This window comes from Zingiber officinale, chromosome 4A (assembly GCF_018446385.1).
Source record: "Zingiber officinale cultivar Zhangliang chromosome 4A, Zo_v1.1, whole genome shotgun sequence".
Taxonomy (NCBI): Eukaryota; Viridiplantae; Streptophyta; class Magnoliopsida; order Zingiberales; family Zingiberaceae; genus Zingiber; species Zingiber officinale.
In genome coordinates this window covers 133,181,260-133,197,456 of record NC_055992.1, presented here as the reverse complement: position 1 = coordinate 133,197,456, position 16,197 = coordinate 133,181,260, and the positions used below count along the sequence as shown (strand labels likewise).

General features: G+C 33.8%; 1 protein-coding gene across 1 annotated transcript; it reads left to right on the top strand.

The window, feature by feature from the left end:
* The first annotated feature begins 4,346 nt into the window (after positions 1-4,346).
* On the top strand, positions 4,347-6,202 carry LOC121972805 (zingipain-2-like). Its single transcript, XM_042524432.1, has 4 exons — positions 4,347-4,864; positions 5,142-5,374; positions 5,476-5,616; positions 5,954-6,202. The coding sequence occupies exons 1-4, from the start codon at positions 4,381-4,383 to the stop codon at positions 6,200-6,202; spliced, it is 1,107 nt and encodes a 368-aa protein (XP_042380366.1). The 5' UTR covers positions 4,347-4,380.
* The last annotated feature ends 9,995 nt before the right edge of the window (positions 6,203-16,197 follow it).

Here is a 16,197-nt window from a genome sequence, read left to right as displayed (position 1 = left end):
AAAGCAGAGATCAAGAACTGATAAAAGAACGCTGGAGAAAAGAAATATCATCCAATGACCTCACTAACCTTTTTCTGTGAACTAATAAGAGAAATATCATCCAATTATCCAATACAAAAGTAAAGCAGAGAAAGTCTAAAGAAAGATTAAAATTTAAACATTTAAACTTAATATTCAAAAAATGATGCAAAAAATAAAATCTAACCAAATTGTCCAATGTCCAAATCCCACTGTTGATGGATCAAGATTCAAGAATGTTGGAAAATTGGAGAAGAAATTGGAAAGAACACTGAACGCTAGAGAAAAATCGTGTGATGTTAGCAGCGTTGGTGTGATGCAACGCTATGCCTATGTGCATAGGCTTAAAATGCCTTCTCGCCTCTCTAGGGATGCCCTGCAGAAGGGATTAGCAAATGCATTAGAGAGATCTAAAAACCAAGTTTTTACCTTAACTTTTTAGAAGATCATTAGAAAAGTAAGAGAGGAGAGGGAAATTATAGGTTTTTTTTTCTAAAAAAAAACTTGGGTAAAAAGAATCTTTATTAGACACGATTGCATTTGAGAAATTGGGGCAAAACTCTGATTTTCTTGATGAAATTTAGTTAGCTACAGTTAGGTTAAAAAAGTCAAAAGCTTGAGAAATCTTGAGTTCTTGACCAAACAAATCAATGAATCATGAAAAGTTGATCTTGGCAGTCGGCAAAATACTGATCTCACAAAAAAAACAAAGAAGCGAGAGGAAGAGGAACTTGCTCGATTAGGATGGAAGTTTGAATGATACTGCTCGATTAGGATGGAAGTTTGAATGATACTAACTCAGAATTTCAGAATTTGCTCGACGGAGAACCTTCTAGAGATATCCTTATAGAGCATCCGACGGATAAGATCTTTGGTCGCCCGCCGCCGGAGACGCCGAGCGGAATATCCTCGGTGGGAAGTGGGAACCTTATATGGCGCCTCGAAGGTTTCTGTCGTACAGTCGGTGCGTGCGGCGTGCCTTGGAGCCAGAAGAAAAAAGAAAAGGATTTAGGGAATTAATTTTTTACCATTCGTATTTTTTGTATAATAAAAAAAAACTTTGGGCCCCTTCCTGGGCCGGGCCCGAGGCGGTCGCCTCTCTCGCCTCGTGAAGGTCCGACCCTGTGTGGATATAGTTGTTGTTCGTATAAGCTGAGAAAGAATGCAATTATATAAAAATTGGGATATCAAGCAAAATAATTAAACGGAGGATAAATGTTTGATTAAAGAAGTTAACTTACTTTATGTATGGTTTGACCTCTTCACAGTTTAAGAGTATGTATATTCTTACAGCATAGTATTCTTCTTCAGTTAACTATCTAGAATACAATTTAAAACACTATTAAACTTGTACAATTTAATTTAACCTTAAATAAAGTAATCAAACATAATACAGCAGTGTGAGTAGTTTCCATTTAACAACAAAATATGCTAGATCAAACATAATGTTCACTTTTATTAAACATTCAACTTAGTGAATAAAAAAAACCTAGATTGTTTTCCATATACTAAACATGTAGTATCTACTAATACTAAAATACATATGACTATATCATGTTATATATCAAAATATTAACTTAGCATACATCTAAATTCAATCATATAGATTATACCTGAATATGTGTAGTTCAAATGGAGAAGAGCAGTAGCAAATGCAGTATACTGGAACAGAAATAAAATTTAGCCAAAATTTTTAAAAAAATGACATGCTAAGATAAATTCAATCAGAACAAGCCTCTGGCTACACAACCTACTCACTGGCGGTTGGCACAGTAGCCAGGCCAGTGCTGGCGGTTGGCACAGCAACCAGGCCAGTGCTAGCGGCCGACACAACAATCTGGCCAGTGCTTGTGGCTGCCGTAGCCACCAGCCGCGTGCTAGCGGCCGCGACGACTGCCAGCCACTAGGGAACAACACGCCAGTCGCATGCTGGCGGCCAGCACAGCACACCAGCCGCATGCTGTGTTGGTTGCCAGTCACTACTGGCGTCGAGAATAGTAGGGAAGAGGGAGAAAGAGAGAATGTACCGAATCACCGGAGCAAGATCGGAGAAGGACACGCGCGTGAAGGAAAAGGATCGGGCACGGGCGTGCCCTAGTTTTTTAGTCGGGATTACCGACGAAATTCATTTTTGGTCGGTAATCTAGTTTCCGACGGTAATAAATTCCATCGATCAGTATGTTTGGAATCATCGACGGAATTCATATTTCTGTCAGTAAATTGTGCACATTATCGACGGGATGAACTTTTTTCATTGAAAATTTCAAATATACTGATGGAAAATTATTTCTGTTGTTGATTATCAATGGAATTCAGATTCCGTCGTAATACTATTTTTTTTTTTTGTGGTGCTAGCTGCAATAACAATACCGAAAATAAAGATATTCTTGAAATAAAATATGGTGAGACTTCCACTACTAGAAACAACAAATGCTGAAGGAACTAACTCTACATGATCCAAACATCTTAGACTTCCAGGTAACTAAATATTCATTGATACTTTTTTTCTTGTTCGAATGATATTTAGAAATGTCATATACTTTTGATATGCTTAATTGTGATAGTAAAGGCGAATACGTTCGCCCTAGCGTCCCCGTCAATCCGTCTCAGCTTAATTGTGATCCATGCTTAAGGCGTGTGATTGTTTCAATTATCTCTAATGCAAATGCTTAAGATACTATATTCTACATAATCCAAACATCTTATGCTTCCGGACAACTAAATTCTCTGTTGCATTTTTATTTATTCAAATGGCATTTAGAAGATAATTTAGAAACATCATGTGTGCACTTTTGATATACATAATTCTGGTCCTTCAATAATGAGAAAAAAAGTAATTTTGTTCATTTTGACTTGTCAATGCTTCATATGCGCACAAATAAGTTGTTTCAATCAATTAAATTTAGCCAAGAAATATTTGTGTTAAATGTTGTTTAATATTTACTACTATCTCTTATTTTTATTATTATTTCTCTTGTTAATTGAAATTAAATTATAGATTTAATATTTCGTATATTAAGATTTCTTTATTATTTTAAAAGTCTCATTGTTATATTTATTTTTGTATATTTATTATAGATATTAGAGGTTTGATGTGAAATAAACTTTTTAGTGCTTTTGAGAATATCAATATTTTGCATATGGAGTCTTTAGAGAAATAAATACTTTTGATGTAAATAGATGTGAATTTTATAAATTTAATGATTGACAATCATCGTGAACTAATGGATGATATTTTAATATATATGGTGTTTTTATTTTTAATATATTAGGTTTTGATTTTTATTATCATTCATTAAAATTTATATATATATATATATATATAATCTTTAATTAACATTTTGACAGGTGCGTATAAGTAATAATGATAAAAAAATTCATATATAACAATGAAATAAACACATATAACAATGATGTTTTTGATCGTCGTTATAACTTCAATAATTGTAAATCTTCGTTCTTGTCATTGACAACTGTACATATAACTATCGTTGTTGTCATTGACAACGATACCTATGACTGTCATTTTTACCATTAACGACGATATTTTAATCCATGATTACTATCACTAACTAACGACGGAAGTACATATCATTATTAAGAGCTATTAACGATAATATTTTATTTCCGTCATTAATCAATTCTTGACTGATACTTTAGCCATAACTTCTATATTATTTAATTTCATCATTAATAAATTTTAACTATCAGAATTGTCTCTTTAATGACAAAAAAAATCCCATCGTCAAGGGTTATTTTATTAGTGTTCATTTAACAATTTTTATTTTAAAAAAATCATTTAACTATTCATTCATTAAATGTGCGATAGTTTTTAAAATTTCGCCCCATAAATAAATAAAATGCGCTTTTAAATATTTTGATAAAATATATATTATTAATAAATAAAATAAATAAATAATATATCTTCCAATTGTCAGTATCCTGTGTTCCATATGAAGGGAGATTTTCCATCGGCAAAGAGAGCATCAAGCTGCTCTCTCTTCTATATAAGGTGAAAATGAATAAAATACAACATCAATTGCCTTTTATTCAAGAAAGCGAATCCCTTCCTTCCTAATCAACCATTCTAATTAAACTCTTAATAATTATTTAATTTGTTAATTATATCATAAATAAATAAAATATATTTTATATATATATATATATATATATATATATATATATATATATATATATCGATTAAATATATATTATTAATAAATAAATAAATAATTTTTTCCAGAAAATAAAGTTTAAGGCGGCAACCTTCCACAGTGGTCACTATCTCCTCTGGTATATAAAGGAGGCCTTTCCATGGCCAAACAGAGCATCAAGCTTCTCTCTTCTCTTCTCATTCTGCTCATGGCTTCCCCCGTCGCCATTGCCCTCTTCCTCCTCTTTTCCTCCGCCTTCGCTGTCGTCTCCTCCGTTCCTTGTCAGGACGTCCTGACCCTCTCCAAGCAAGGCGGGGCCGCCCCCATCCGCAGCGACGAGGAGGTGAGAATGCTCTACCTGGAGTGGAGGGCTAAGAATCACCCCGCCGAAAACTACCTAGATCTGAACGAATACCGGCTCGAGGTCTTCAAGGAGAACCTTCAGTTCGTGGACGAGCACAATGCAGCGGCCGACCGCGGGGAGCAATCCTTTCGCCTCGGGATGAACCGGTTCGCTGACCTCACCAACGAGGAGTACAGGGCTAGGTTCCTCGGGAACTTCTCCCAGATGAGATCCACCTCCAGAAAGATCAGCAGCAGGTACCTGCTGAGAGAAGGGGACAATCTGCTCGATTCTATAGATTGGAGGGAGAGCGGCGCCGTCGTCCAAGTAAAGAATCAGGCTCGTTGTGGTCAGTGATAGTTCCACCTCTTCTTTATCCCCCATTTTGTGCATGCGAATTTTGTTAGATTTATAAATTCATCTACTGCTAGTATCGAAATCTAAATATCCAGATCCATGAACTCACCTAACTGAATGAAGATTTGATCTATTTGATCTTGAACATATTAAATGAACATAAACAAACACTATACCAAGCTTGCTCACAAGCCCTTGATGAGATGTAAAGTACTTTGTTTCAATGATCTCAACAGGTATGCTAATTATACCCTCGATGGTATTTGTAGGAAGTTGTTGGGCGTTCTCTGCAGTTGCTGCCATCGAAGGTATCAATCAAATCGTCACTGGTAATCTGATTTCACTGTCGGAACAAGAATTAGTGGACTGTGATGCCGGCAACCGTGCCTGCAATGGTGGACTCATGGACGCTGCATTCAGGTTCATCATCAACAATGGTGGCATCAACAGCGAGGAGAACTACCCATACATAGGCCAAAAGGGGACTTGCAATACCAACAAGGTAATCTATTGATTAACCATTTGCAACGAGAGATGCTTTATGTTTAGATTGTCGATGGCTTTATAAATTTTGTTTGGCGCTTGCCATTCTCATGCATGCAGAGAAATATCCATGTTGCGTCAATCGATTGGTATGAAAATGTTCCTCGCAACAACGAGAAGTCTCTCCAAAAAGCCGTGGCAAACCAACCAGTTAGTGTTGCTATCGAGTCTGCTGGAAGAGCTTTCCAACTTTATCATTCGGTAAGATTCATCCGGATGATTAACTCTTGGTAATTGCATCGGTCTGAATCATCCAATAGTGTTTTCCTCACAAAAGCTTGTTTGTGTATCTCATCATCCTCAATGAGTATTTCCACATATTCGTTCATTTTGTGAATCTTTAGGTGGCCCGATTGAATTGGTTTTATAGAACACATCTCTTGCAAACCACTTTGATGTTTTATATCATTGCCAAAGGCAATAGTTTTACTAAGCGGTGAAGTGTTTTCCTCCTAAACTTTAGTTTGTTGTATTATGAGTGCTCCAAACAATTAATTTCTCTGCCTATCTGCTTTCATAATTAATATAATTTTTACAGGGAATATTCACTGGAACATGTGGAACTGCATTAGATCATGGTGTTACCATAGTAGGTTATGGTACTGAAAATGGCAAGGACTATTGGATCGTAAAAAATTCATGGGGTGAGAATTGGGGAGAATTTGGCTATATACGAATGGAACGGAACATTGCAGACTCTGCTGGCAAATGTGGTATTGCAACATATGCTACTTATCCAATAAAATTAAAAAGGACTAATCTGTTCAACTCTGCTTTTATAATATAAATCGTGACTCGCTATGATATGTATTATCAAATGAGAGCTTGTATGTCTATTCTGTGAGCTCCGAGATCATGTACTAGCTAGATCTTGGATATATTTGGTTGAATGATAATAATATTACATCCGTTGTGATGTAAAATTGTGTGAATTGAATGTGGTTAGTCAAGTACCAACTTTGCATTATATGGCAGCCATTGTTCCTCACCATACACTGTACTTTTGTTCCTTTGATGATTTATTCGACACATCATACTGTAAGGTAAGCTATTCATAAGCTCCTTGTAATGTAAAAGGAAAAAAAGAAAACCCACTCTTTTGGTATGCAATATTAGTAATCCATTCTAACTTACAAATCATTTTAATTATAACAAACTAATTTGTAATATAAACTTGCTAGAAAAATTCCATAAGATATAATCTCACAAAAAAAACAAAAGAGTAGCAGACAAGCAATGAAGATTAAATTACCTTGCAGTGCTCCACGTAAAACCCTATGTACAATATTACGATTAGAATAGTATATATAAATATTGATATTTGAGTTTGAATTTGAAAAATATATGATTTAAATTATATTTGAAGTTCAAAAATATAAATAATTTTGGCTCGTGCTCGGTTCAAAATAAAATTTCAAACTCGAGTTTGGTTTAAATTATTCGAACCGAAATATAGTTTGAAATGATTTAAATTCTAGTTCAGTTCGAGTTATTTGGATCTTATTTTAAGAATATTTAAATTAAAATTGTGTAAATCAATGGGTTGACCTAAAAGAAGACACATTATATTGTATAATCAATTAAAGTTTGAGTTAAATCAAATAGTACCGCTAACAAATTATATTTTAGTCCACAAAGTAAAATGTAATATTATATTTGGTATCTCATAATAAGCTCATTCATGTGTATTTAAATTTTTTTATTTTCATAATCTTGTGTTTTATTTTTTACACTTCTACATGTTCTTAGCTTTAGTTAAATCATGAGCTTAAATAAATTTTCTTCTTTAATTTCAATACAATCTATAACTGTCAGTATTAATAACATCTCAATATTAATAGGTTCAAATTTTACTAAATGGAAAGAATACATTATCGTAGTTTTAGGCTGCATGTGTTGGTACAATTGACACCAATGATCAAACTCAAGTTTTAATGAATGACAAATGGATTAAAGTTAGATGTATTTGTGATCTAACCTTGTTATCGAGTGTGCATAGTTGACTAACTTGACGATTAAGAGGACCTAAAACCAAACAGGAAGTTTAGTCGGGATGTGCGATTCCCAATTGATGAAGTCCAGATATGAGATTCTGGTACGAGGTCGGGATATTTGATTCCTGATCGGTTGAAGTCCGAATGTGTGATTCAGCATGAAGACCTGGTGGGTCAGATTGGAAGTCAATAAGGTAACTTGACACTTGGTAAGTGAAGGAGAGTGACTCAGTGAGAATACGCCCCGGTTGAGGGGATAGTAGGCATCGGTGTAATTTAGGTCCATTTCGAAAACCTAAATTAAGACCCTAACTAGATCCTGATTTTAGGGAGATAGGATCTAATTACTAAACTATTTATTATTAATGTGCTAACTTTGTCTTGCAGAATATATTTTGTTTGTGTTGGACTAACATGTTTTATGTAGGATCGATGACATACTAGAGGGGGGATGAATAGCACTCATGGCTAATTCGTTCGTTTCTGAAAACTCAGAATAACGCAACGGAATAACGAAGGAGAACAAGAGCAATGCTAACATATTTTTCTTTTACTTGATTCGGAGCCTGTGACGACTCCTACTCCAAGGCCCGTGATCGTTGATCGCTTTCAGTGGGCAATCACAAATAATTCGAAAATATTTTACAAGTAAGCAATTACAAGTACTAAAAAAACAAAGTATATCAACAATAAGGAATTAGGAATTAGGAATTTGTTGTTGGATCGAAAGCGCTAGAGGGGGAAAACTCAGAATAGCGCTCGTGGCTTTCACAATTTTCGTATTCGGAGATCGTTCAAAAGTAACGCAGCGGAAATAATAAGGAAATAATAAAAGAAAAGAGGCAAACACAGAAGACACCAGAGGTTTACTTGGTTTGGAGCCTTGAGCGACTCCTACTCCAAGGTCCGCGATCGTAGATCGCTTTCGGTGGGCAACAACTATAATATCGCAAAGTTTACAATTGATTATTACAATAAGTGCACTAATAAAAATATACTGACAGTACAAGAGATGTAGACGTAGTCGCTGACTGTCGGAGTAGCAGAGCGTCACAGAAGCGTTTGGAGCAGCACAGGGAAGAGCGCAGGTTATTCTGTTCGAGATCTGTGTTGAAGATGCACCCCGAGGCTCCCTTTTATAGCTCTGCAAAAACTGATCCAGATCCCCAAGGCTCGGGATCAAGTTTGACCCGAGGAGGATTGGTCGACCGATCACCGGTTCGGTCAATCGATCACCGGTTCGGTCGACCGATCAGATGACCTCCACCTCATCTGATCCGCTCGCTCCGCCTCGATCCGGTCAACTTTTATCCGAGGTTCGGTCGATCGATAAACAGGTTCGGTCGACCGATCAGCTGCTCTGACTCAGTCCAGCCGGCCTTATCCAGTCGACGCCCAACCTTGGTTCGGTCGACCGATCCCTAGGTCTGGTCGACCGACCCCCTGGTCGAGCCCGGTTCAACCTCTGGAAATCTGTTCTGCTGGCTTGGGGGTTCGGTCGACCGATCTCGATCAGTCCTAACCCTGCATAAAAATATTAGTTTCTTGCAAAATAGAGTTAAAACACAAATGATAATATATAGAAATAAATTTGACAGTCTCCAGACTGTCCAGTTCTGACTTCGGATTTCCAACCGGAAACCCTAGGTCGAACCGACGCCTACTGTTCCCTCTTCCGGGGAACGCGTCCTCACCTACTCCACTCAGGAGAGTTTACCTTTGCTCAGCGTCCGGTCAGAAGCTTACGGTCTTCATGCTGGACGTCTGGTCCTTGACCCATCCAGTCTTCCACCTGGTTCGCGATACCAGGATTTCAACCTAGGGTTACCGCCCCCTAGGACTTTTGGCCGAAGCTCCGACCCGCCAAAACTTTCCACATAGGGTTACCACCCCCTATGACCTAGGGCTACCACCCCCTAGGGTTTTCCCTTTGCCTAACCGCAGCTAGGACTTTCCTGAAACACTCAATCATCCACATTAGATAACAATTAAACTTAACTTTGAATCCCTTTGCCATTATCAAAACTTGAGCTCGATCGTCGGATTCTTCCCGCACAAACAATCTCCTCCTTTTTTATTATGGCAACCGAAATTCAAAGTTAAGAAAAAATGCAATAAAGCATATATCAAAAACATAAGCACATTAAAGCTCCCCCTTAATTGAAGCTCCCCCTTAAAATAATTTCTTTTTATTTAAAATTTTCTTTAATTTCTTTTGAATTTCCTTATACTCTCCTCCTTTGTCATATATCAAAATAAATAAGAGAGTAAAATGAGTATAAACATAAACACTGGGCTCTTTTAAAATAAGTTTTCTTGTAAATGTTTAGCTAAGTTAGAAAATTTGCCATAAGTTTGGAACCATAATTTTTTTTAAGGATTTTAAAATTTTAAGTTTGTGAAGTAATTTTTAAAATTTTCAAATAATTTCCAAGGTACGCTTTTAAAAGATATTTCAAATGAATTTTCAAAGCATTTTGAAAGATTTAAATGAAAATTTTAAATTAGTTTTTGAAATGTTTTTCCAAAGGATTTTTAAAATTATTTTCAAAGGATTTTTAAAATTATTTTCAATGGATTTTTAAAATTATTTTCAAAGGATTTTCAAATAATTTTCAAAGGATTTTCAAAGTATTTTTAAAATAATTTTCAAAGGATTGTCAAAATAATTTTCAAAGGATTTTTAAAATAATTTTCAAAGGATTTTCAAAATTATTTTAAAAGGATATTTACAATAATTTTTCAAATAATTTTTAAAGAATTTTTAAAATGATTTACAAAATTATTTTTAAACAATTTTTAACAAGATTTTTCAAATAACTTTTAAAGAATTTTTAAAATGAATTTTCAAATAATTTTTTTTTAAGAATTTTTTTTTTAAATGATTTTTCAAATAATTTTTAAATAATTTTAGAAAAGATTTTTCAAATAATTTTCTAAAGAATTTTTTAAAAAGATTTTTCAAATAATTTTTAAAATAATTTTTCAGATAATTTTTAAGATGATTTTTCAAATAATTTTTAAAGAATTATTAAAATGATTTTTCAAATAATTTATTTTAAAATTATTTTTCAAATAATTTTTAAAGAATTTTTTAAATGATTTTTCAAATAATTTTTCAAGAATTTTTAAGATTATTCTTCAAATAATTTTTAAAGAATTTTTAAGATGAATTTTCAAATAATTTTTAAAGATTTTTTAAAATTATTTTTAAAATAATTTGTAAAGAATTTTTGAAATGATTTTTCAAATAATTATAAATAATTTTTTAAATAATTTTTTAAGAATTTTTAAAGATTTTTAAATATGATTTTTTAAATATTTTTTAAAGAATTTTTAAAATGATTTTTCAAATAATTTTTTAATGAATTTTTAAGAAGATTTTTCAAATAATTTTAAAAGAATTTTTTAAATTATTTTTCAAATAATTTTTAGAGAATTTTTAAGATGATTTGTCATATAATTTTTTAAAGAATTTTTCAAATGATTTTTCAAACAATTTTTTAAGAATTTTCAAAATGATTTTTCAAATAATTTTTAAAAATTTTAAAATGATTTTTCAAATTGTTTTTAATGAATTTTTAAAATGATTTTTCAAATAATTTTTAAGATGATTTCTCAAATAATTTTTAAAGAATTTTTAAAATGATTTTTCAGATAATTTTTAAAGAATTTTTAAGATGATTTTTCAAATAATTTTTAAAGAATTTTTAAGATGATTTTTCAAATAATTTTTAAAGAATTTTTTAAAATAATTTTTTAAATAATTTTTAAAAAAAATAAAATGTTTTTTCAAATAATTTTTAATGAATTTTTAAAATGATTTTTCAAAAATTTTAAGATGATTTTTCAAATAATTTTTAAAGAATTTTTAAAATGATTTTTCAAATAATTTTTAAAGAATGTTTTAAAATGATTTTTCAGATAATTTTTAAAGAATTTCAAAAGAATTTTTAAAATGTTTTTTCAAATAAGTTTTTTTAAAGAATTTTTTTAAAATGGTTTTTCAAATAATTTTTTAAAGAATTTTTAAGTTGATTTTTCAAATAATTTTTAAAGAATTTTTAATTTGATTTTTCAAATAATTTTTAAAGAATTTTTTAAAATGATTTTTCAAATAATTTTTAAAGAAGTTTTTAAAATAATTTTTCAAATAATTTTTAAAAAAATTTTAAAGAAATTTTAACGTGATTTTTCAAATAATTTTTAAAGAATTTTTAAGATGATTTTTCTGATAATTTTTAAGAATTTTTAAAATGATTTTTCAAGTAATTTTTAAAGAATTTTTAAAATGGTTTTTCAAATAATTTTTATAGAATTTTTTAAAATGATTTTTCAAATAATTTTTAAAGAATTTTTTTTAAATGATTTTTCAAATAATTTTTAAAGAATTTTTTTTAAATGATTTTTCAAATAATTTTTAACGAATTTTTAAGATGATTTTTCAAATAATTTTAAAGTATTTTTAAAATAATTTTTCAGATAATTTTGAAAGAATTTTTAAAATGATTTTTCAGTTAATTTTTAAAGAATTTTTTAAAATGATTTTTCAAATAATTTTTAAAGAATTTTTAAAATGATTTTTCTAATTATTTTTAAAGAATTTTTAAAATGATTTCCCTAATAATTTTTAAAGAATTTTTAAGATGTTTTTTCAAATAATTTTTAATGAATTTTTAATAATATTTTTTTTAAATAAAGGTTGATTTTAATTAAATTTGATTAAATTTTGGACAATTTGAACGTCTTTGAGCCTAGATCCATCTCACCCGATTCTAAATCATCAATCAGGTAATCTTAAGTAATTTTGTGAGATGGTTATCTTTAATTTAAGTTATTTCTAAGGATTAATTTACATTTGAGTTAAACTTAGGTTTTCCAATTAGTCAATTAAATATGTCTTTCCATGATTGATTCCTAGGTCAGGGCGAGGCTCTAGGCCTTCTTGGGTATGGGATCATCCACCCCTTCCTAGACAGAATCGCTCAAAGAAATATATATTTAATTTTCTTTTTGAAACTCCTATATTTAACTAGCAAGTGTAAATTACGCCTAGATCCTTAGGCTATCCTAGTCTAAGCATGTATATTGCAAGGAAAATAAATAAACAAGCATCAATCAATTTTATCTATTTATTGAGATAGTTTTTCTATTAGCTCCCCCTAGATCATAGCCTCGATATGGTCTATCAAGGAAATGGATCTGATCCTTGGGGACCCAATAGTGATCAGGTCCAACCTGATTAACCAGGTTTGACTTGGGGACCCATGCTTGAATTATGTTTCTTTTATTTCTATTTACTAGAGATAGATATGATTTATACTTACTTTTGGTTTTGAATCCAAGTCCGGACTTGTTGTAAACGGCTCGCTGTTTTCCAAGAATCAGATCCAGATTCTTGGAACCCATGGTGAACCGTTCCAACGTATCCTTGAGTTCTTTAATTTGAGTTTTCAAATTAGAATTTTCTTCCTAAAGTTGTTGGACTTGAGTTGAACTTCCACTTTGAATAGGCTCAGTTAAAGAACTCGAGTCTGTCACTTCCTTAAGGGTTGTTATCTCCTTTTGGAGTGACTTGACCCGAACATTAGATTTAGCTAATTTCTTAAGCAAGTAAGGAATTAACTTTTGCAAATCATCTAATTGAGTTTCGGCAAGTAAGGCACTTACAGTGGGGTTTAGTCCTTCAGAAACGAATGCGGATTCGTGGCTTCGCTCGGACTCGGTTTCTGACTCGCTTTGCATTTCGGATTCGAACTCGGACTCTGTGTCGACAATGTTCACTTGCACTGGTAACGCGAGGAAGCTCGTCGGTTCTTCTTCGTCAATCTCGGATTCATCTGATGACTCGGACCAAGTTGCCTTCAATACCTTTCTTCTTTTCTTCTTGTTTGGACAATCTGGCTTATAGTGCCCCTTCTGGTTACAGCCGTAGCAGGTGACTCCAGTCTTGTCCTCCTTGGTTGTTTGAGTTGCCTTTTTCAATTTGCATATCTTTCATACAAACTTTACCAGTTCAGAAATAACCTCGTCGTCGTCTTCTGCGTCTGATTCATCTTTGGACTTGAGTTTGGTTTTGCGCCTGGACGTCGGTTCGCGCGTTCTGCTGTTACCTGCAACCAACGCAACACATTTCTCGACCGGACGTGAGTTAACCTGTTCGTATAACTCAAACTCTGCAAATAATTCATCTAACTTAATCGAAGATAAGTCCTTGGATACCTTGTATGCATCTACCATGGATGCCCATAAGGTATTCCTAGGGAAGGCGTTTAAAGCATACCTCACGATGTCCCGGTTCTCAATTTTTTGTCCGATTGCATGTAGACCGTTGAGTAGGTCTTGTATCTGGGCATGAAGCTGGCTCGCCGACTCACCTTCCTGCATTTTAATATTATATAATTTATTGAAAATTAAGTCCCTCTTACTTACCTTAGCGTCGGAGGTGCCCTCGTGTAGTTCGATCAGCTTCTCCCATAGCTCTTTGGCGCTTGAGAAGAGTCCTACTCTGTTGAGTTCCTCCTTTGTCAGCCCGCATTGTAGCATGCAGGTTGCTTTGGCATTGGCTTCAACCTTTTTCATTATGTTGGTGTCCCAGTTGATGCATGAGACTAGTTCTCCTTTGCCATCACGTTGTAACGACCCGGCCCTTTGGCCTCTTGGGCGGCCCTTGCGGCGGCCCACTGGCGGCCCCTTATGTCGTTACTCACTAGGACTTTCCACCCCTGGCCAGTGGATTTTTGCCTCCCCCAGGATTCGAATTCTAGACCTCCAAACTTAAGTACTAGAGTTTATGAATCCTAGTAGCCAAGTGAGCCGCTCACTTGGCTACCAGGATTCATAAACTCTAGTACATAAGCCTGGAGGTCTAGAGTTCGAATCCTGGGGGAGGCAAAAATCCACTGGCCAGGACATGAGAGGTCGCCAAATGGGCCGACGACATAAGGGGCCGCTAGTGGGCCGCCGCAAGGGCCGCCCAAGAGGCCAAAGGGTCGGGTCGTTACACACGTGGCAGCTCGAGACAGGTCTAGATAATAATCCACATCTCGACTTGTGTCTTGAGGTGGTATTCCATCCGGTTCTTCCAATAGCCAAAGTCCTCACCGGAGAAGAGAGGTGGGAGGACTGTGCTAAATCCTTCTTGAAGAGCCATTTAGAAACTGGCACAAGGAAAACGAAAAAAACAAGGAACGCCCCAGGATTTGATCCTGGATTAGCAGTGTGGGACAAATAAAACTAGGAAGCCTAGGAAGAGTTGTCTTTAGAAATAACAACAAACTTAAGGTAATTAAAATAGGAAACATTGACCTAGAATCTAACTTCATTATTCATAAAGTACTTCTTAATGCAAATTTCAAATTCAATTTATTTGGTATTAGTCAATTGTGTGATTCAGCGTATAAAGTTAGATTTACATTCATTGAATGTTTAATTAAACATATGAAAAACCCCACAATAAAATTAAAAGAATTTAGGAATAATAATATTTACACAATTAACCTAGCCAGCTCCTCACTTAAGTGTCATTTAACAAAAAAGGAGGAAACATGGCTATAACATAGACGACCATCTCATACTAACTTTAGAAACCTCACCAAACTAAATGACTTAGTTAAAGGACTACCAAAACTACCCAACTTAGACTCAATAATTTGTAATACTTGTCAACAAGGAAAACAAACAAAATAAATCCATAAATCAACTAATCAAACTTAAACTAATTCAATACTTGAACTATTACACTTAGATTTATTTGACTCACATGGAATTAAATCTATTAATGAAAATTTATATTATCTAGTAATAATTGATGACTACTCAAGATTCACTTGGATAAAATTTTTAAAAAATAAAGATGAAATATTTAGTGATTGATCTTGTCTGAGAGCTTGCGAGATGAAGCGATGGGCGACGATGAGCGGTGAAGAATAATGACTCTGATGTCGACGAACAGGGGAGGATCCGAGAAAACCACAGTGGACCTCACAAGAGCCTAAATACAGAATGATAGACCCGAGAAAATCAAAGCAGATCTGTGACTAATACCTCGCAAAAATGAACTCCGGCGAGGTGCCTCTGTGGATCGGCCAGGGCTCGGCAATCCAATGGATGATCTCCTCTTCCTGCACACAATGAGACCAACTGACAAAGCGTTAGTGACCTAAGACCGGGGTGAGAATCCCTGGCTAGGCTCTCCGACACTCAAGTTAGTCTCCACGAGAAGAAAGAGAAGCAGTGTGGAAGAATATGAAAATTAGGGTTTGATTCTGATGCAATGCGTATGTTTGTGTACCTGGCCAGTGGAGAGGATTCCCCTTTTTATTCCACCTCATCTAACCTCCACAATTATGAGGTGGACCCCGGTTTGTTAAGAGATGACGTAAGTCGAAACTGCAATAATAGTTTAAGGAATCTTTTTCTTACCTCAGATGTACCTTCCTTGTCGTTTAGCATACTTGTGAAGACTTCTAGAAGCTATTTGACGCCAAATTAATTAAGCAGGCATATGATCACATATTCTCATAATTCACCTGTTACATACACTTGGTTAATCACATAAGCCCATTCTGTACATATAAGAAATATCTTCTGTTGTACTAGCTAGTCTCGGTCGCTATTCTATACTTGATCAATTATTTATACCCAACTAGAATTTTACTATTATAAATATGCCAGAAATCGTGCAAGGTTGAAAATCTTTATGCTTGATCTACTCTCTTTGCTCGGCCAGTCTATGTAGCTCGGTCGATCATACCTTATTGACCGATATTAATTAGTCGGATGTATA

Coding starts and splice junctions, on each gene's coding strand:
- LOC121972805 (XM_042524432.1), top strand. CDS start 4,381: ATGGCTTCCCCCGTCGCCATTGCCCTCTTCCTCCTCTTTTCCTCCGCC. Junction 4,865..5,141: donor AAAGAATCAGGCTCGTTGTG/GTCAGTGATAGT, acceptor TGGTATTTGTAG/GAAGTTGTTGGGCGTTCTCT. Junction 5,375..5,475: donor GGACTTGCAATACCAACAAG/GTAATCTATTGA, acceptor TCATGCATGCAG/AGAAATATCCATGTTGCGTC.